The 22,783-nt window shown below is 42.3% G+C and overlaps 1 protein-coding gene across 1 annotated transcript in view; it reads left to right on the forward strand.

Moving 5' to 3' along the window:
- KAZN (kazrin, periplakin interacting protein) overlaps nt 1–22,783 on the forward strand; it is a 207,872-nt gene that overhangs the window by 29,624 nt on the left and 155,465 nt on the right. The window contains exon 2 of the mRNA XM_051637111.1: nt 20,434–20,591. Within this exon, the coding sequence (XP_051493071.1) occupies nt 20,434–20,591 (158 nt within the window). The remainder of the gene's footprint in view (nt 1–20,433; nt 20,592–22,783) is intronic.

Below are 22,783 nucleotides of genomic sequence, written 5' to 3' on the forward strand. Positions count from 1 at the left end.
TTTTTTGTTTGTTTGTTTGTTTGGTGTTGTTTTGTTGTTTTTTTTTTTCCTGTGGGCTTGTAGATCTGATCCTACTGAGAAAACTTTCCAAACTGGTAAATCAGGCAGAGAAGAAAAATGTGAAATTATTTCCTATGAACCATTTTCATGCATTGCAGAAAGAGATTGTTAGGTCTGTAGCTCTGACTCTTTGATTTTTGTCTTTAACTCCTGTGCCTTTCAAAGACCCATATATCCATGAAAATTCATGGTGGATGTAAAATTTCTAATCTCCCAACCAAACCAAGTAGCTGGCAAGGAGCAGACAATTAAAATGCACAATGCTTGGCTCTAAGTGACAGACCATAAATCAACGCCTGTGGGATATTGCATTTTAATGCACTGTGAGCCCTCGTGCTCTGTGTATTGCACTGTGGAGGAGCCCCCACCATAGCTCAGACATGGAGTCACTCTGTGAGGGAAGTGGGGGAGGTCATGCTGAAGCTATAAAAAGGTGTCAGGCCTTTGGTATGTTGTTTGCAAAAATAAAAGAAATAGGTTTCTGGGTGTCTGCTTGCTCTCACTTTTAGAGGAGGTATTTAGGTACTTACAGTGGGTTTTTCATTCTTGTTGCTCCTTAATAAATGTAATTTATGGCAGGACAGTGAGAAATGCTGTTAGCAGAAATGTTTGTAAGAAAAATTAACAAAAAAGCATGACTTGGGGCAAGGCTCAGGGCAAGCTCACTACATTTTGCAAGGAAAATATTAGCTCAACAATGTGTTTGGGCACTAAAAAGCCACTCTGGTCAAGAAAAGCACCCTTTGGAATTGAAATGGACGGACACATGCAATGTCAGATTAAAGTTTTCCACCAAAAAAAAAATAACATGGGATTGTTGCAGCATGAAATTTCCCCAAATTTTATTTTTTCTCTGATTGCTCTTTTGAGATGATTCACAGCTGACTTTCACTGCTCCTCTACCTGGGGGTGATCCCCAGCTGAATGCGGGACACTCATATGGATTGCTGGGTGATTTGGGTTGGGGGGACCTGCCCTTGCCCTCTTTGACTCCATCCATAAATTGTTAAGGAGACAGTTGCTTCTTTGAGAAACGCCCATCTCTGTGTGTGAATTCCTGCTGTTTCCCCATCCCCTCTCAGCTCTGGCATTTTCTCTGTGCCTGAAGTATTTCTCCAGAATTTGACAGTTTTGTTTCTTTTATTTCTGGGGGGTCAAGAGCATTCAAAGGGATAAATCAATGAGAAGAGAAAAAAAACAACAAACCACCCAATGCCAAAAAACCAACAATGCAGAAAGAAAGAAGTGTCGTTGCCTGACTGTCAGTGCTTCTTACCTTTCAGTAAATGAATTCTTTGTAAGTGGCAGGTAAAGGGAAGAGACTGTTCCTGATCTATCACTGCAAAGGCCAGAGCACCCTCTGCAGAAAGGGAACCAGAGAGGCTCTGACCTCCAGAGCAACTTCCATCTACCACTTTTTACCACACTTTTATCTCCACAAGCACCAAGCACTGCACAAATAATTTAAAGGAAAAACGCAGACCTTTGAGCCACTTCCCTTTGTACTGGGGACACCCTCTGTACTTAAATGTGGGATGATTTAGTCCTATTGACTCCAGAATGATGGTGAAGGTTAGTGAGTCAGACACCAAAGACTGTCTTTGTGATTTGAGAGAACAGCAGTGTGGGCAGTTTCTATGCACTAATTTAATATTTGCTCTGTAGATATTAATGACCCTTAGATGTTATATGCAGGGTGATGTCCTTTTGCTAGAGAATTAGGTGTGCATGCAGGTCTCAACTCCTGTTCTGTCAACAGCCCCAAATTCAGCTGGAGCCAGGGACCACCTGATAAATCCCTTCACAGCACCCTCTTCCCAAGCTCGTTTTCCAGTAGAAATGTTGCCCTTGTGCTTGGAAAAAGGAAATAGTCTGGTGTGCTGCCACTGAAGGTTTGCTGATCATAGAATGGTTTGGGTTGGAAAGGACCTTAAAGACCATCTAGATTCAACCCCCCTGCATGGGCAGGGACACCTCCCACCAGCCCAGATTGCTCCAAGCCCCATCCAACCTGCCCTTCAACACTTCCAGGGATGAGGAAGCCACAGCTTCCCTGGGCAACCTGTTCCAGTGTCTCACACTAAAAAAATTCTTCTTAATGTCCAACCTAATCTCTAATTTAAATGGCTCTTCTCCACTTTTTTTTTTTTTCTTTCAGGGTGCAAGATTGTGTTCTGCCCTTCAGTTTCCACCCAGAACCGCTTCTCACTTCCACTAAATTATTTGTTTTTGATGAAACTTAATGACCAAAGAGTAAAGTTGTAAAATGGCACCTCCTCCCTTAAAGATTCTTGTATTAATAAGTCATAGGTGTGTGTATTCATTGCTTATTGTCACATACAGTATCCTACTTGTGGGACTTAGCAGATGAAGAGGTCACCCCTTGGCTTGAGCAAATGTTAATTTAGAACTGAATTTATCTTCCCCCCTCATGTTGGCAGCCCTTTTTAAAAAATGAAAATGCCTCTAATTCTCTTTAATTTCTTATGCATAAAAAAGGATTAGTGATAAGGCAATTTTATGCTACTTGAGCTTGTTTGACCTTGAAAGGTGTAGGAGTTTGAATGTTATTTCCCTGAAATTATACTTTAATATTTCATACTTTGCAACCCAGCTGCACATTCTGGAAAACCATAACAGACAAATACTCAATCTCAGGGTTTATACCTGTTTAACCAGGAGGAGAATTTCACCTATTGTGTTTTCTCATCTCAATACCACTTGGGAGTGGTATAATTAATTATGCCATATGAGAATGTATGTATTCACAATGAAACTAATTTACTGAAAATACCAGAAATCAGTCCTACTGGGTAGAAAAGCAATCTGATTTGGGTTAAGCCCATTGTGGTGCTTTTTATTAATTCACTACTCCTCCTGCTTTACTTTTTCCCCTCCTTTGAGTCAACTTCAGAAGACATGGTTGGAAGCAGAAGGAAGCCACGTTCTCAGATTTCCAGCCAAAAGGGTGTTCCTCTCCTTTTTCATCTCCTGTTTATTATTTTACCCCATCAAAGAAAAAAAGTCAGACACTTCTGTTACAGGAAAAGCAACGTGTAGGAGTCACCAAAGGGGAAAGCAGGCTGGAGGCTTTCTCAAGAATGGAGAAATCTCATTGTTCCCTCCTTATCAACAGAAAGCAATGGCCACATTAAATGGAGCTGGGTTAACCAAATAATTAATTCCTGTGTCTGAAACTCTGTGTCACTTCTGCATGTGATTAAGGGAGGGTAGGGATGAAAGGGTTTGTCTCAAGCTGCTTCTCTGTTTTATTTCTTAAGGTTATTATTAACATTCTCCTGCTGTGTATACTCAGGACTGTTGTAAAGCTCTTCCAAACCTTGCTTGCCATCAGTCACCATTAAATGCAGGTTTTGGCACATCTGTGCTTCTTGTGAAGCCAAAAAAATCCCTTCACCCATCAGGCACATGTCAAACCCACTGCTCTGAACTAAGTTGTGTGGATGGGATGATGGTTTTTCCTCTGTTTCCCTTTCCAAGTCAGGGACGATTACCTTGGGCCAGAAACTCAGTGAGGAGGGGGTGAATGCTCATGTGCTTTTGTAGTTTTACTATGTTGAGTGCTGACCAAAAGCAGAATTTGCCAACAGGCAGGGAGATTTTGGGACAGGAGCAGAGCAGTGGTTTGTCTTGTTTGGTGTTACACATCTATGGATGGCCAAAACCATGTGCATTGAAGGCAGAAGCAAGATGGTCTATGCTGCATGTTGTGTAACAGCTTTAGTCATTTTTTTCATGAATTACCACGTTTGAATGTTCTCTTCTTTTTGTTATAATTTAAGCTATGAAAATAACTGGTATAAGGAGCATCAGCACTTCTACTCCTTAAATTTTGCTTCTGAAGTGTTGGGTACCTTAATTATGTACAGGGCAGGCCCCCCAGGAGCTCATAGGCTAAGCAAGGAGTGTTTGTTTTCATTACTATCAGCATTATTCCTACAAATGCCCTTATTCCAACCTGTCTGCACCTTTCTCTCCCAGATGAACCACCGCCACACTGTGGTTTATGATACATTCCCCAGCTTCACTGCTGTGTCCAAACATGCAAAGCACACACAGGCTTTGCAAAATGGAGATCACTGATCTTTGCTTTTCCAGGTTTTTCTCAAATCATTTTAAGACCTCAGATGAGGTCAGTGAGAGCTGTGAGCTCTTCCAATTACGTTCTAAATAACTTCATATTTTCCCTTTGTATTCATTTGCACTAATCAGTCTCTTCCCTGTTATCACTGGATGAGTCACTCGCCGCTTCTCCACTTCACTTCAGGAGTTTGCATAGCATGGTCGATTATGACCCAGTTTGGATAATTTGTCCTTATAATGATTCATTTATCACTATCCAGAACCCACTTCAGCAAAACACTTAAATGTGCTTTAAAATGCTGCACTTAGGAAGAATTAAAATAAGCTCTTGCGTGAATGGTCTGGAGGTGGGGAAAGTTTTGTGCTAATCGTACTTCTCCCTTACTGATGTTGCTGACAAATGTTCCCACTTTACAGTATTTTGCAAAAAGTAACAATTGGAGATAAATAAATTCGATAAGCAGAATCAAATAACAGCAGCATGTCATTCCTGATTAGATTTGACACTGTGCTTAACATCTATCTTGCAGAAACTGTGTTGCATTTACTCCAGGCTTTCCTGCTGGAATTTGGCTCTAAATTATAAAACTGTCCAAACCACAAAAAAATACTTATTTCAATTCAAAGATCATTGATTTGCTGGAGAACAACAGAAGGAATCGCAGGACATGGTGGACACCTTTTGAAGCAAGTTTTGTTTCCTTTGCAACCAAATGCAGAACAAATATTAAGTAGAATTGCTTCAATCTGGGTGCTGCCCCATATGGGGAATAGTGCTGCAGCCACTACCTTTGGGGTTTTTTGTATACACATGCATGAATATTTATAAACCTTTACCAGCTGAGTTGTGACAGTGAAAAATTCCTCCTGGGTCCAAGCAAAGTTCTTATAACTAAACGTCTCCTGTACCTATTCATTTAAATCATATTGGAAATTGGATCTTGACTAAATAGGTTGGGGAAAGTTTAAGTGTGTCAACAAGTTGACTCTGTGGTCATAAATACTTTGTTTAATTTGCATTTGTGAGAAAATTCTCCCATTAAAGCTGCAGCAGAGTGTGAGCTGCAGCATGGTATGTAGTTTCAGGACAAGACTTTTACACCTTATTAGCACCAGTAAGGGAAAAATACTTTAAAGAGCATTAAAGGAAAAAAAAGTCATTAAAAACATATTTGTAAGCTTCCAGAGATGCTAATGAACAGGAACTTAACGACATATTAACAGCTTGAGATCATCTCCTTTTGCAGGGAGAACTTTAGCCTGACATACTCCTTTCATCTTGGTATGGAAATGCACACTAATGAGGGCCTTTTTCAGGACAGGAGCTATTTGAGGGTTTCAGATGTAGCAAAAAAAAGCCTTATGTGTGTAGCTGCTCCTTTATTTCCTTTAACATAAAAATAAAACCCATTAGAAAGAGCAAAAAGAGGAGGCTGTGGAAAAGGCAAAAAAAAAAAGAAGTGTAAATGTTATTTATTTCCTGTTGGGACCACCATGACATGTCCCATGAGGAGGAAAAGCTGTGAGGAGATATCTAGTATTCTTCTCACTGCAAACGTTTCTAAGGCTGAGGAGCAATTGTGGAGGGAGGGAGTTGGTTTAGCTTTTCATTAGCCTAATCTTGTCTGAGTTTAATAGCAAAAATGTGATAAATCTCATGCTCTTTTCATTAAAGAAACCTGTAGCTATCCTTGTCTAGTTCAGCGTGTGCTATCTGTTGGTGTTATTAAAGAGCTTACCTTTTTGACTCCTCATGCAAGTCACAGAGTGGTCGGAAGGATGTGACTGACAGTTGAAGCACTGATCAGGTGAATCCAGTGGGCCCATGCTCCGTAACTGGCACTTAAATGTGCTGTAGCTCCCAGGGCTCAGCAGTGGGACCAGTTCTCTTTAATGTCTTTATCAATGAACTGAACGAGGGGATCGAGGGCTCCCTCAGTCAGTTGGCAGTTGACACCAGGCTGGGTGGGAGTGTTGATCTGTCTCAGAGTAGGAAGGCTCTGCAGAGGGATCTGGACAGGCTGGATCGACAGGCCAAGGCCAACTGTATGAGGTCCAACCAGATCAAGTGCCAGGTCCTACACTTGGGTCACACCAACCCCAGGCAACGCTCCAGGCTTGGGAAAGAGTGGCTGGAAAGCTGTCTGGTGGAAAAGGACCTGGGGATGTTGGTCGGCAGCGGCTGAATATGAGCCAGTGTGTGCCCAGGTAGTGAAGAAAGCCACCAGCATCCTGGCTTGTACCAGACATAGTGTGGCCAGAAGGACTAGGACAGGGATTGGCACTGGTGAGGTTGCCTAGAATCCTGTGTTTGGTTTTGGGCCCCTCACTTAAGGACACTGAGGGGCTGCAGCATGTCCAGAGAAGGGCAATAGAGCTGGGGAAAGGACTGGAGCACAAGTCTTCTGTGAAGCAGCTGCGGGTGTTCAGCCTGGAGGAAAGGAGGCTGAGAGGAGACCTTCAGCTGCCTGAGGGGAGGCTGAAGTGAGGGGGCATCGGTCCCTTCTTCCAAGTGACAGAACAAGAAGAAACGCCCTCGAGTTGCTCCAGGGCAGGTTTCGATTGGATATTGAGACCAATTTCTTCACGGAGAGGGTTTTCAGACCCTGGCCCACGCTGCCCAGGGCCGTGGTGGCTTCCCCGTACCTGGAGGGAGTTAAAAGCCGTGTAGACGTGGTTCTTGAGGGACGCGGCTTAGCGGTGGCCTTGGCAGTGCTGGGTTCCCGCTCGGGCGGGGTGATCCTGAGGGCCTTTCCCAACGCGCAGCGACCCCAGGGCGCGGCGACCCCCCCGGTCTCCTCAGCGGCTGAGGCGAACGGCCCCGCGCGCGCCCGGAGCGGCGGGAGGCGCGCGGGGCGGCGGGAGCGCGCGGGGCGAGAGTTCGTCCAGCCTCGGGGCTGTCGGCAAGGTGGAGTTTCTCTAAGCCCTGCGTCAAAGCTGCCTTCAGAGAGGAGGAAAGAGGGAAAAAAAACCCACAACACAAACAGGTGGGTCGTTGCCACAGGAGGCTGCGGGCTGAAGGGGCCTGGAGGCCCAGCGTGCAGACTGGACGCCCTTCTAGGGGAGTTTGCTGCCTCCCTGTCGGGCCAGGGTGAAAGATGTGAAGAGAAGGCTCCTTTTATCTGGCCCTCATCACTATCTGTTACTGATTTTTTGTCATGTCAGCAGCAGTGCAGCTGCTACAGGAAGCCTGAGGGCAGTCAGGAGTGACTAGGACAAGGGGTTAGGGGATCAGGAAGACAAATAATGTTCTGTTCCTCCAGCTGCAGGGAACGATGAGGGCGAGAAGGAGCAGACCAAGCAGATCAATACCTGGCTCTGAGCTTGGTATCACCAGCAGGATTTTGGTTTTTTTTGACCATGGGTCAGTTTATATAACACCAGGCCTGATGGGGTACACCTGCCTCAGAGGGGGGGAAGGATTTTAGCACAGGGGTCACTAGGGAAAGTGCCCCACTGGACCTGTTGCTTGCAAACAGAGAAGGCTGGCAGAGGTGTTTTTGTTTGTCTCAGTATCAAGGCTGTACCTGTGTGTAATTCAGTCTGAGAACTGTACTGGTACAGGTTTCCCATTTCTATCAGGAAGAGCTGGGGCTGACTGCTGAAAATTTATGCAAACAGGCAATCTAAAATGAGCTGACCTTTTCAAGTGAGAGAACGTTCCAGTGCACTGATATAGCCCATAAACGTCCTTATCTTGCCTTTTTCTCACATTAATTCATAACCTCTGATGATAACTTAATGATCACCAGCGAAAGGACTTTTTTTAATGAGAAACGTGAAGAACATGTGTAGTCTGAATAGACTGTTAAAATGTAGTGTTTAAAATAGTGCATACAGATAACCTGGTTTTATGCTCTGTGTAGGCACAGTATTGCCAGCTCCCCACATTCAAACACTGAGATGGTTCAAACAGCATCCATCTCCCACCTCTCAGAGAGTGTCTTAAAAGCATCTTTGAAATTAGTTTAAAATACACACTTTGACTCTCACTCTGGTGTTTTCAGCCTGTGCTCAGCTGCATTTAAAATGTAGCTTTGCAAAGCCACAGCAGAGCTGTTCAAACCATTGCATGTTTCCAAGAGATGGGCTCTGAGCAAATAAAGAACTACTTAGGGGTGAAATAAAGTCACAGTTGCTTTCAGCTACAATCAGAATAGAAATACTGTAAATGGTGGTTAAGAGGGAAGAAGGAGGAGCCTCCTGTTCACTTTGTCTGGTCTCGCTGTTGTTTGGTCTGCTGTGCCACCAGTAAATCAGAAGTAAGACCAATGAAATGAGTCAACAGAGTCCCACAAATAGGAAGCACTTTGCAAGGGGAAAGTCAAAATGCTGTAATACATGAATCACTTCTTGCCCTCTGATTGTCTCTCTGGTTTTTTTTGGTTGTGTTTTATGAGCTGCTTTTCAGTTGCTGCCTTGGCCAAAGCAAAGCAATCCTCTTGCAGAATTGCAAGCGCAATTTCTTCAGCTGAGGCTTTTGTAGAGATGGCAGCTCAACCATCACCTACTTATGAGCCAGCTGCAAGTCCAAAGCCCCTAAGATGTCCAAAGGGTCCTCCCCAAAATGCAAATAATTTCTGGCCTTTACTTTTCAATGGCTACCTTTGATTTTCCCCTTTATCAAACAGAACAAAACACATGCTTTAGCTCAGGCTGTCAATAAGCATCTGAAGATTTTCCTAGCTCAGGATTTACTTGCAAAGGAATTTCAAGAGTTAATGGATTCACATGGGATGCTGTTGCTAAGAAACCCTGGCTTGCCTATAATGTCTTTTTCCAGTTTGGCAAGTGCCTCCCTGATGGAAACACTCATGTTTCTTGCCTAGCTCAGCCCCACAGTGCTCATGACAAAATGAAATAGGAAACCAGTGTCCCTTTATTTTCTAACCACCTTACACCTTGGTTTCCAAAGTCATGAACCTCCTGCCTGCCCTTTGCACGTGCCTGCAGACAATTATGTATTTACTGTCTGGGATTTACTGTGCTGTGGCTTTTTGTGGCACTGAACGTATTGCTAGTCTTGCACGTCTTGTAGCTAGGAGATGTAACCTGGCTGGAGACGGAAGGACAATTTAAGAGACTAACCCATCTGTTTTACACTGGTAATATGCAGTTTTCTTGTTGCCATGGCAAACTTGGAATGAAGAGCAGAGAGAGCCATTCAGGTGAGGGAACACTGCTTAGGCAGGGAGATAGAAAATAGGCTTGGGGTCATTTTCCTTTTAATGGGATGGAGAAATCCATACAAATGGAAGCAGAGGCCTCTGCTGTGGGAGTTTCCTGGAATCACCATCTTCTGGTCTGAGATTGGTACAGGGGAGCCCAGGATACCTGCAGTGAGTCCTTATAGGCTGCCTGAGACTTCAAATGAAGGGATGGGTTTTGTCCCAGTCTCTCCTCTGGGTGCACAAGTCCAAGCATATAATATTTTACATTACTGTTGAACTCTAGTTTGATGCTGATCTCACTCTGACTTGATAAAAAATAGAGCAAATAAGTTCCTTGCACTGTGCACTCTTGGCTCACCCTCTGCATCTTCTAAGAACCCCCTAAATATGACACCGAAATTGGTTTATGGAGCTGTATTATCATTTCCATCTTTCTTTCTTTTTGGTTGTAATTAACAGGGACACTTTCTGTCAATCAAGTGTCAAAATGAAATGCTTTCCTTTCATCCAGCAAAATGCTTGAGCCAAAGAGAATGCTTGTTTCCTTAGGCAGCTGCCAGGGGAGAACCCAGAGTGATGGGCTGGGTTATTAACAGGGCAAATTAACTTCTAATGTTAATGTTGTTGTTTAAGCATGTTCAGGAGCCTCAGGAAGATGAAAGTCTTGAAGTCATTCTTCCTGCCAGCCAAAAGAGATTCTCACACTGGGAAAGACAGCTGGAGCTATAGCTGCTTGGCATCCAAACAGTGACACTGTAGGAGGTCACTTGGTTCCAGGGGGTTTGCAGGGTAGATGGGCTGTCAGGGCAGAGTGGCCATGAGAGCTTAAGGTTCAGATAATGCTACCCACAGCCTACCCACTGAGGATCTCTAGTGGATTTTGCAGATGATACCCAATTTAAGTAGGATATGTCTACACCAATTACATCTGCAGCTCAGGCAGCAAGTAAATTTCCTTCCAGGCCTCTCATTTTGGGGCATCTCCCACCCATCGAGGGCTGGGCACCCAGAATCACTGCCCTCATGACCTGCACCTTCCTCAATAAGGTATTTAAGCTCCATCCTTAATAGCAAGTTAGATGCCAAAATGCCTCAGTTACTCCAGGACTCAGGAGCCAAATAACCGTGGGTGTGTTTGAAAATGAAATGAGTCTCTGAGTCACTTCGAGGGTTTTGAACATTTTAATCAAAACCTTTTCTGTTTACCTAGTATTCTGTGTTAAGGAGGAGAGGAAGGCATTTTTATTTCTCTCCTGCTGTGCTCGTTTTACCTGTTTCACACACTGCTGGGGGATTGCAATGATCTCATCTTTCCAAGTGCCTGGCTTCATTCCGAGCTCCTTGCTTGGACTTGGCACAGGAATGCAACTGATGGAAAATCCCAGTCTTTCCAAGTGTTGCCTGCAAAGTGCTGCTTCCCCAGTTTTATACTGGTGACAGTTACTCCTCTTGTCCTTTATAAAAGTTAATTTCACTGCCTTGCCAAACAATCTTGGTGCAAAGGCTGCAGATGAAAGTGAGGAAAGGAGGTTAATGCAACATAGATTATCCCTGTCTACAGGGATATTTGGTTTATTCCCACTTTTCATTTGTTGAAATAAATGCCACCAATGAACGTTTACAAATGCAGTGTGAGTAATTTAGGTAGAAAATGTGAGGTTGCCCATGAAGTCAAGGTTCAAAGCTAAATTACAAAACCTAGGAAAGTCAAAGCATGCGTTGTCTTGTGCAGTTGGGGGAAACTTAGAAACAAATTCTTTTCCCACTGGTCGTCAACAAGAAAAATGCACTTTAACTCTTCCATGAGCCTGTACCACGTGAAAAATGTTATGAGGTGCTCACTCCCTACTGAAAATCCCACAGAGGTAAAAACGCCTTAGCAGGAGCATCTAGAAAACCTAATAAATAAAAATGAATTATTTCAACCAAGACAAACATCTAAATACTATGTAATTAGTATTGAATGCTCTACTTGGTCCTTTTTGCTGGAAATGTCACAATTTTTACAAATGATCATGCTCAGGCAGAATGAAAATAACATTATTGAAAAGAAATGCAGTGCCCACAAAATTCTGTTAAAATGTCACCCTGAGCACAAGAGGAGGATTCACTTAAACATCATCCAGACTTGGGTGTTTTCTAAATGAAACCTTATGATTGGCATATTTTCTTTTTCAGTGAAACAAGCATTTCTGTAGGAAGCAAAAACCCAACAACCTCAAGAACATTTGATACATTTCCATCCCTTTTTACCTCTGAGCATACCAGGAGCTATTCCAAAATTTCATGTTAGGTAAGATGGGGAAAGGCACAGCAAATTTGCCTGTGATCTGGGCATCTGCTTCAGAGTCATCCTTCACCCACTCTGAAGTAACCAGGAGCTTCAGGTACCTTTATTTTGGCTGTGAGACACAAGTCTCTTAAAACAAGACTTGTACTATTACACTTGTTGCATAGAAAGAGTAGTTTCCTTCACTGCATTTTATTTTTCCCATTTATTATTTTAAAATAACAAGGTATTATTAAAGATGACAGAACTTACTCTTTTTAAAGATGACGATATCACATTTTCTGGAAAGTTCAGCCTGTCAGATTTTCTAACTGCTTGGAAAAAAGGCTGGTGCACTGTTATACTGGGCACCCAGAAAGAAGAAACAAAAACATGAGAAAAAAAGAAATAGAAAGTTTTTTTAAACTGCTGTTTGAGTTATTTGTTCTTACTTTTAGGGAAAGTTAAGTTTGAAGCTGTGGATACAGACACAGTTGATCACAGGATAATATTATTTACAAAAAATATTCTCACTGCATTTTATAGACAGAGTTAACAGAAATAAGTCTAAACACTAGGCTGAAAAATCTGCTTTATTTTAGGAGGAGTTTCTTCAGTTCTATGACTGTAAAAATAAATGGCACACTAAAGAAGTGTCTTGAATGTGAAGCCTTTGCTCCAAAGGTATAATCATGTCAGGGTTATTAAATGTTGAATATAGGATCATTTTAACTTCAATTGCATAAATGTATTTCTAGATGCTTATTTTTACTTCACAAAAATAGCTTGGTGATACTAGATGTAATGGTACAAGTCAGAATTGGACAGTAATTGACACAGTAATGTCAAAATGGCATAAATTACAAATAAGCCAATGTATCCATGGCATTCTACATCCACAGATGATATTCTCCCATGAGTTGAACAGTTTAAATGAATAAAAAAAAGGGTCTGGATTTCTTAGTCCACAAAACGAGGTAATGCTACTTCTGCACAGTGTGGATTAATGGCTCTTGGATGAGAAGGAAAATGCAGTAGTAAAACAATTACCAGGCAGGAATTGTCAGCATGTGGCTCTGCTGGCAGTATCAGCACAGATGTAACATCTGGTGTGGTCCTCAGTGTCACCTTTAGCTGCTGTGGGAACCAAACCCCCTCCCAGGCTCTCCCAGACAGCTGGTTTTGTGCAAGTGCTTGATAAAACTTGACCCTCTGATCTGCTGTACTCAGCTGAGGTTTATCAACCTGTACATTTCCAGTGTTTGAATTCTAGCTTTTTATAATGCCCTGCCAATGTAGGTTGTTTGTTTTTCCTTTTTAAGATAGAATTGCTAAGCCCAGTGCTTTCTTAGTGACACATCTTACAGTGTTAAGCAGCAGAGCTGCTCAAGAAGGCAGCTCCCAAGGAAATTTATTATCAGTATCCTCCATCCATCCCTTCTTTCAGCTACAAACACCAAATATAGATGCATTCAAGGAGAAATGCAGGTTCTCAGTTTTCATGTCTTCATTCTTGTAATTGTTGACGTTTTTAATATGTGACAGATTTGTTGTGTTTGATTTTTTTCAAAGTTTTTAGCCTTTCTGGTTAATTGTAATCTTGAGGGCAAAACAAAACTCTCAAGACCTGATGTGAACAAACCCAGCTTGTTTCATTCTTACAGCTTGTTACAAAATTTGTTTCCATGTTGCTGGATTTGAGACATATCCATGTTTTTAAGGACTATTTAAAATTGACACTTTAATCGAAATAGTTCAAAATCCAACTTTGAAAAAAGCTCCTGCAGCATTAAAGAATAAAGTGTCAACGAAAAGCTTTGATTATTAAAGAGCTGCCATGACTCTGCAGAACTCCTTGATGCCATTTTTCATTTCCAGAAACATCAGATTAGTAAGGAGAAACTAATAAGCTGAAAAAATGACCAGCTTTATTTCTGAGCATGTTTTCCTGAGGAACTACAGGGCCATTTATTGGTCTGTTGGCTTTCCTTTGCATTTGAGAAGCTCTGAATGCAGCTCTTTGCCAGCTACACACAAAACATTTCCAGCCCAAAGAGGCCAGCTCGTTAGTAATTACTGTAATGAGTTCTTCACAGTGTTTCTCCTAAAGGTGATTGAGCCCCTAATGCAGACACCAGATATTTCTTCTTCAGTTAATGGTGTGGTAAATTATTCCTGTGAGGGGGCTCATTGAATGCCTCCTTTGAAACAAGTTGGAAGTCCACAAAGGAAAGAAAAGCTGCAGGTCTCTTTTTACCAATAAAAGGAGAAAATATTTATGGAGCATTTCAGATCTAGATCTTTGTTTTTCTGCAGGTAGGTATGAGTGAGAGATTGTGTTGGGCAAACAGCAGCTGGCAGAAATGAATGGATGGGACAGATGCTGCAGGGTGTATTTTTCAGCTGCAAAGACATGGGACAGCTTGGGTAAAGGAAAACAGGCTCAGTTTGCTCAGAACTACTGTCGTGGGGCTCTGATGGTCATGGGCTTTGCAGATCATCTTCTTGTTGGAAATGAGAGGTGTTAAACTTGTGCAGTATGGTTATGAGAGAGGGAGAAAGGATTCTCAGGAGCCTGGCTGTTACAAAGGGAGATTTCTTGTACTGCTAAGTGAATAAATTAATTGATGTGTCCAAATGCAATTAGGAAATGCTACAGTGGGAAAGACTTCCTAATCAGAATCATTAATCAGGCAAAAATGAACTGTTGCGTGTCTTGCATGTGCTTTTTTGGACCTAGTAAAAGACATATCAGCCAATTTTAGTAACATAAATAAGGACAGACCTTATAAAAAAATAGCTCTAGAAAGATTTGCTTTTTATAAATTGCATGTGTCTACATGCCATAACCCCCATATGCCTTAAATTTCTGTGCTTACACCTGTAGGGCTGGCTGTATGAGTGGTCCCAAAGTCAGGATTTCGAGCTTTCACAAGAACACTCTTAATTTCTCCCAAAACCCGTGCAGAAAGAAGCACTCATTGCCAGGATGATGAGAGAGTGTGTGAGAAGGAGCTGCGATTTAGAAGAAGGACAAAACACACAGCAGATCTGCCTGCAGTCAGTCCCTTCGTGTCCCAAATCTGTGGGTTGCACCTGTCAGAGGGGGAAGCCTTGTTCTGGGTGGTCTTCAGTGGGTCTGTTGGTATCACCTGGCTCATTTCTGATAGCAAGGAGGTGGGAGGTGCTGAAATCCTCTGATGAAAAGCATCCAGGTGCTTTGGGGACCCCGTGTGTTACCTGACTCTGGTGTGGTAGTGCAGATAACATTGGGAGAGCTCATAAAGTAAAGGCCTGAAGTGCTTTGAGTTTAGTTTTTACCTCTCTGCAAAAACAACACCTATAGATGTTATTTGAGAAACTGTTTGGTAATATTAAGTGCTAATGAATTGCACAATTTGCCCACACACATCATTGCCTTTTGCTGGATAGTCAGAAACACTCATTAGCAGGCGAGGTTTCCCTGCCAGCCTGTAGCTCTGCAGCTCTGCACCCATCTGGAACAGATTTTCCACTCAGTGTGGCTTCTTGGCTTTTCTCTCTCTTCAGTTGCTGTGGCAAGTCCTGACTGCTTCCAGAGAAGTCCAACTTAAATGTCTTCTCCAATTTTTTGCAGCAGAGTCAGCCGATGAGCCCAGAAATCCTTATCCCACATTCCTTGATAAAATTATGATAGTGTCTGTCCTCTTTCATTTAGTCACTCCTGCAAGCAAGGATTAATTTTAGACTCTGCTGGCTTTTGTCAGTAGATCTCAGGATGTATTATCTACAGTTTATTTTATTTTGTACTCATCTGGACAGTAGCTGGAGTGTATAAAATGGGGTCTCCTGGAATAATTTTATTACTTCAGCCTCGTCCTTGAAGTAGTCTTTGGCACAAGTGTATTTTTACCTTCATCTCTGACAGAAAGTAATTTCCTTTCTCCCCTGCATGTCCTTCAGGCTCTGGTGATTCACACCCCAAAATACCCTGCAAAAAACTAACTTTGTTGACCTGCTCTTGCTTCTGGGGTTGTCCAATAACCCACACTTGAAACACCCCAACCTCTGATTGCAGCAGTGAAAAGCACCACCTCCAAAATAGGTCATTTTCTCCCTTCTTGTAATTTATGTCAAAGCACTAATGGAGGATTGTTACAATTTTTTCACCTCTGAGAATTGTTCCTCACAGCCAGGAAATGGTGAAATTGGAAAGGGAAAAGCTGGGAAGCCAGCAGGGCTTTGATACCTATAACTTTTATTTAGCTGGTTGTCTCACTTGTGCCATTACTGATGTTACCAACCTGAAGCCAAGGGGACTGATATGGCTAGGGACAATTGTCTTTTTTCTTTTATTTTTTAGCTATCAATCACTAAATATGTTTTGTTCTGAAGTAAGTACACCTGTGTTTATATCTGAGGTCCATAATCTTTTTAAAAACATATATATAATTTTATGTGTTTGCAAAGAAATGGCTAAGTTGAGTGCAGTGCTGCTCAGCAGAAATGTTTAAGGCTGAATGTTGAGAGGGATGGAGGTTTTGCCTCATTATCCTTCTCACTTAGTTTTTTTAATGTCCTTCTCACTTAGATTTTTAGTGGGCACAAGGAAGAAAGTTTCTTTTGATTTAAAGGAATAATATAAAAAATATTCTGCTTACGTGCAGGGCCCTTTGGAAGTTGCATTGCAAACTGACACAGGACATCCAGAAAGCCAATGTCATATATTGGGTTTTTTAGGCTTGTTTTTACTTTATGTTCTGGCTGGAGATTCGGAAATGCATGTTCTACTTTCATGACTCAGATGTTTTTATTTTCAAATACAGTTTCCATTGTCTGCATGGGAAAAGATTTGTTTTGCTAAGCAGAGTTTAAACATAGCACTGAGGCAGATGTTTACACAAATCAGCACAAATCAAATACTGATCTGCCTTTTTTACGTTATTGCTAAAAATACTTCTTCTGATTTCTCTGGCATCTCTCTAAACTGAGAGAATTACAAATGAAAGAGCATTTGCCCCCTAGAAATTAATGTACCACATATTGCTCAAGCAACACTAAATTCCCAAAAGGTAAGAGAAGAAAAAATGGGAAATACAAAGCTATTGCTGCAGGTAAGGAGGTTAGAATAACACAGGATAATATGATTTTTTTTTTAATTACTTTAAAATCATAAAGCCTGGGAAAACTGCTCCTTGTACCAGTTTCTGGTCACAGTCAGTGTAAATCTGGAATGAAGCCATTAGCTCGAGGAGGATAACTCTGGTATACATTCATATTACTGAAAGCAGATGTGGGCTTATGGCTCAAGCCAAAACTTTAGCGTGTAAAAAAATGATCTCTCCTCAGTTCCTCATTGGTCAGAAGGGATGGGATTGAATCAATACTCATGTGTTAGTGCAGGGAAGGTGGCTTTCAGGGTTGACACGTCTCCTGGAGTTGCTGATGCAGCCTAGGAGTGACCAGGAAATTAAACCTGCCATCACCTGCAGCTGCCTGTGTGCAGCCTTACAGCTGCTGTCATTCTGTGAGACAGACCTACAGCATCCCGGGGCTTTGCAGTCTTGGTTGGCATGAGGACATGATTATAAAATGTTTGCTTTGTGGTCACTTGAAGAATCTTTGCTACGTGTAGGAAAAAATAATGTGGCTTCCATCCCACCTGTGCTGCTCCCCACACCCCATTGTCCACAGCAGATTGTTGCTCTGAGATATCCCCAGCTTCATGTGGACTGACCCACAAGAAAGAGATGATTGCTTTGCAAACAAGATGCTTGCCTGGGTTGTGATGTTCAATAATGCATGATATGTGTAAGTCTCACCCATCAGTAAAATTATTATGTAGTAAAGACAGACATAAGCATTTGCTTGCGTGCCATGAAATTTTTGGCAAAGCTGTTTTTGGAAAGTGATATGGTGCTGGATAAGTTGTGTGCCTGAGAATGGAGGCATGCTAAGCCCTGATCTTCCTTCTTTCAAAAAATAAAACTTCTCTAAGAAGGCAAAAGCTCTGTGTGACATTTAGATCCTTGCTTCCATTTTCTCTGGAGAAGAGCAGGAAAAAAAAAAAAATCACACCAGCACCACACGCTTTTCTGGAATGAATCCTTCTGCCTGACTTGCAGAGGTTTATAATAGAAATGCTGACAAACCCTAGTTTGTCATGGTGTGAACAAAGCCATGGTAATGAGCCTCAGAAAAGAGAAAGTGCTTAAACTTTTAGGTGGCTGAGCATGGGAAGTGGATACAGAGGCTTTCCAGAGGATGGTGGGTAGAAAACTAAGTATGTTGTCCCTGGTGTTGGTGCAGGACATGTGTGTTGTCAAAATATTGGTAGGAGACCAGAAATCAATGGGCAGTGCATGGACCTCACTGAAGAATTGGCACACCCACGTTGCAGTTCCACGCATTTGTTTGCAGGGTCTAAACACCCCCCAAATCCACTGCTGCCTTCTCTGCTGATGGTTTGTGCCTCTGCAAGGCAGGGTTTGATGGTGGGTCTGCAACTGGGGAGGCTCAGGGGTCTTGCTAGCTAAAAGGTGAGGGAGGATTTGTGGTGCAGGTCACTTTTGTCTACACGTTAACAGGAAGTTTTGCTCTGGAAAGAAGCACTGAAATGTTTCTTGAAGTTCCTTTATATTCTGTTCAGTTGTAAAGGAGGTTTTGACATACTGAACTAAACAAAACCAGACCTTATGGAAGTGTCAGTCACAGCTCTTGAACTTGTCCAGTTTAACCTCAGAGTAGCAAAGCAAGAGAGCAATATATTTGTAAATTGTGGGGAGAGAAAGGGGAAGGTCTGTAAATGTAAAAATAATTACCTGGTCTTTAATCACTGAAATGCAGAGAGAGAGCAGCATGAGACACAGCAAAGCCCTCAGATCTCTTTCTGGCAATGACCAGGACAGTGCTGTGGAAGAAGGCCCAGATTTCACATTAAAAATGTGTGTTGTGCAAAGGGAAGAGCAACTGTAATGTGAGAGAAGGTTCCCAAGTGTGTTAATGGTAATCTATTCCTTAACATTTAATCACAAGAATAGCTGTTGGCCTATTGCATGACCTGCTTAATACACCATCTACCCCACTGACACCCTGAGCCTGGGTTGCTTGTGAAAGCTGCAACTGGTTCAGCTGGTTATTTTTGAGCCCTTACTTTGGATATGATTTGTGTTGAAGTTTAAAATGGACCCGTCCATCACACTGAGCCTCAAATACTTTTTCTATAAGCAGGGAGGTTCATAAATACCCTGAACTGGGGAATCCTCCCAATCCCCTCAGACTCTCCCGAAGGCTCTGTAAGGCAAAGATTTTATTTATTATTTTTTTAATCCAGAATAAGCACTCCGGCTAAGGAGGATTCTGTTCTTTCACTGCCTTTTGGAGACATACCTGCTATTTGTTACAGACCTTTTGTCAGGGAAAGATTTGCTCCTTAAGGAGTATGGTTTCTGGCTAATCTTCGCTACTTTAAATTTTGTGGTGAGATCTTCTTTGGACAGAACTAGGTCGAGGAGATTTCAATTTGCCTCGTGTTCGTAAAATCAGTTTGTCAAGGAGTCCTACGTAACACGTTGCCTTTATTCATAAACAGCCTGAGCAAGTCAGGATTTGCAGTACGTGCTGCTGAAGCACAGTTCAGCCTGTGACAGTGATGGGTTACTCTTGAGCTGCAAGACTATCAAAGGGTTTCAGTGCCTGAACCACCAGCAGACAAGAGAGTACACTGAAGAATTATTTGAGCCTCATTTATTTAATGAGCCTACAGTAAAAATGAAAACTCAAAACTTGCCATGGGTTGAAAGCAAATTGCTTCACAGATTTTTCAAATCTGCAGAAGTGCAAAGCTCTTCATTGCCCAGAAATAAATTTTGCCATTCGTTCGTATAGTCACAGCCTGGATAAATTGCAGTATCATCAAGTGTGTGAAATTGCTGGGGGACTTCTGTGAGCCATGGAGGTGGTGATTTCTGATATGCATGACTGGGAGCAGAATCCCACTTATAATACCTGGGTTTTGACCCCATGACGGGAAATTTAAGGGATTAACAGTATTTCAAATACCAACAATTGTGAAGAAAGGAAATGAGAATTATTTTAGTTGTTGGTCTTGCTCTCTCCTACCCGAGCTGATAGCTGATTTTTCCTGCTTCTGCCCTTGATGTTGTCTGAAGTTCTGGCTCCCAGCACATTGTAAGGAGCAGATTTTTGAGCTGACAGTTAGGAAACTAATTTTTTCTTACTTTTTACTCTGGCAATGACCTCTTATTTGACCTTGGGCAATTTGCTTTCTTCAGAGCTTTGTAGTACTTGCTGTTTAGTTTTCCCATGTCCAAGGAGATAAGCTTGAGGCTTGTTTCTTAACAGAAAGGATCTTCAGTTTCAACTGGATTTTATAAATCAGACAAATTTTTGAAAAGTATTATTTGTAGCCAACTACTTCTGTTCCAGAATGTTTCAGCACATCTTGTTCTCACCCGTGTATTGCTCTAGCTACTGCTGGGACATAACCTTAAACCTTAGATGCATGTGTGTCTGTAGATAATTCATAATTATTGACCTTTATAGCAATAACTCAGTATTTTTGTAGCCCTCATGTCTGTTATGGCATGTATTTACTACTAAAAATACAACTTGGGTGCTGCAAAACCTTATCAGATAGGGAAAATTGGCTGGGGGGGATTCACTGGGAGGAACAGTGAGACTGGAGTGTTTAAATTTTGATTGAATCTGGTTGAAAACACTTTTCAAAAGGAGAATGCACTCTGTAGCTCATCTCCAACAGAGAAAATGGGTGTCAGCTCCCTCCAGCATGGTTTCATTCCCATTTTGCTTTCCTCTCTGTCTCTGCAGCTGTGGAGTCACTGCATTCCTTGAATGACCAGATCTCCCATTTCATTGTCAACAAGTCCAAAACACTGGATGAAGAGGAAGAGGCCTTTTTGCCCAGCGAGAAGGAATCTCTGAAAAATGCCATGATGTTGATGAGGCACCTCCTGATGGATGCACAGGTAGGAAATCAGTAACTGCCCATCTGTTACAATGCGAGGAAGGCACATTGCACAGATCTGGAGGCAGTACTTCATTTTTATGGGCAGTTTTAGCAGTGGAAAACATTAGTCCCTGACACTTCTTTAAAACTGACTTTGGCTTGTGAAATCTGCAGCTGTGGGGAGGACGTTCTGTGCACAGAGCATGTGGCTTGTGATGGGCCTGGATCTCACATTTAGGGTTGAAAATCACTCTGAAGTTTCAGGAGAAAATGGAACAATGTACCCAGTGTCTGTCCTAGCAAAAGAAATTCATTTTGCCACTAAGCATCTGTGCTGAGTGCCAGTTTTAGAAGTGCCAGACACATAACTGAGCTGTGCTCTGAAATGCCAGTTAAAAGTCATGAAATGATGTGCAGATGTTTCTTTGTGCCTTTGCTGCTTCAACATAAAATATCTCACTCACAGGTTTACTGTGTTACAGTGTGTTTCCTTCATCCTATAAAAAATCCCTTTGAAATATTCAGTTCTTTAATGTTCAGTTTTGGTCTTTATTTGAAAAGTCTGGATGGAAAATGTCAACTTGTATTGGAGGGTTGTTGTGAAAACAGGACAGTCGCTCTCTCCTTCTCTTCCAGTAAGCCCTAAAGTCTGGCAAAGCAGGTCTGAGACTGTCCTGAGCACTTTGGAGCTCTCCAAAGGGGGGATCCCAGAGCCCCTGCTCCACAGTTTGATTGCTCTGAAGGGGGATTTTTTGTTTTTTCTGAGCATTTTATTGGTGTTTTCCCTACTACAGCTTATGCCCATTGCCTCTTGTTAGAAGCCTAGCAAGAAAATAAAAAGGAGGAAATAATTACTGTAAGGATTAGCAGAATAATCTTCCTCAGGGCTTTTCCTGATTGCTATCCCATGTTAACCCCGGATTGCCATCTCAAGTACCACCATGGGTGGGTGCCAACAGGATTACTGCAATTACCCAGCACTTCGTTAACTAACTGGTCCCCAGGGCCCAGATTCCCATGACTTGCTGCCAGCATTGTACAAGTGCCTAAATGGTGGATGGAAACAGAGAAAGGTGCATGTTTTCATATTTTATTCCTATATTCTCCCCTGTGAAGGCTGTTGGTTCTCTTATCTGCTCCTCTCATTTTCAAAGCCTTTGGTCCTACTTACTTAGGCTGGTAAGGATCTTGTTGCATGTGAGAAGTGACTTGGGAATCACTGCTATTAGTGACATATATGTTAAAATGTTGGATAATTCTACATGGGGAGTCAGTCCAGGCTTTGGAGGCTGTGCAGTGCCCAGTGAGCAAACCATTACAGCTGTGCTCAGGTTTTCATTTCTATGAGAATGGTGTTCATGTCACTTTGGTACATCTTCAGCCAAGTCACCTCCATTTACCCCAAAACAAGAGGTGGGACACTGCTGCAATGTCATGGAGAATGTGGAGGGTTAGATTGTGCCTTTGGATTTGTTCCCATAGCCTGTGCTGTAGGTGGAAATACCTCTGGGGGGGTCAGGCAGGAGAAGAGACAGATGCTTATAGGCATCTGCAGGTTGCAGATTAAATTAAATATGGGGCAAAAAGTAGCTACTGATAATCCCCTTACTCAGGGATTCTATTTTTAGCACCTGAGAATTCTTTACTGCTTATGAACTGTCCTGAATGCATATTAAGCACTGCCTGTGATAGAGTGACTGATTAAGGAAATGCTAATAACAATGGGGAAATGTCAAGTGCTCCAGCATCCTCCTGATGTGCTTGGATCTCTTCCCAGAAAAGACAGGGCAGTTTTTTTGCCTGGGATTTTCAAGTTAGAAGCATGACAAGGTGGGAAGTAATAGTGATGAGGAAAGGATGGAACTGAACAGGTGACAACATCAAGTACTAAAAACCCCAATAAAATAAATCCTCAGAGGAGTGAAAGAAACATGAGGCTGGCAGCAAGCTACCTGAACAGGAGTATCACCCCAGGGTGTGCATGTAAAGTACATACTAACCCTGACTAGAGAGTGCCCTATGGCTCCAATTACATGAGGAGAAAATTCTTTCCTTTTCCTTACCTCATCTAATTTCTTCCCAGCCAGTGTTTTTTAGGGGAAGCTGGTGCCCTGCAGCTCTAAATAAAATTGATTGTGCAAGGCTGTGTACAAAGATAAGCTGAAATCCAGTGTCTGGCCCTTTTAGACCCTTTCCTCCTTTCTTGGCATG

This window comes from Apus apus, chromosome 20 (assembly GCF_020740795.1).
Source record: "Apus apus isolate bApuApu2 chromosome 20, bApuApu2.pri.cur, whole genome shotgun sequence".
In the NCBI taxonomy this organism is placed as follows: Eukaryota; Metazoa; Chordata; class Aves; order Apodiformes; family Apodidae; genus Apus; species Apus apus.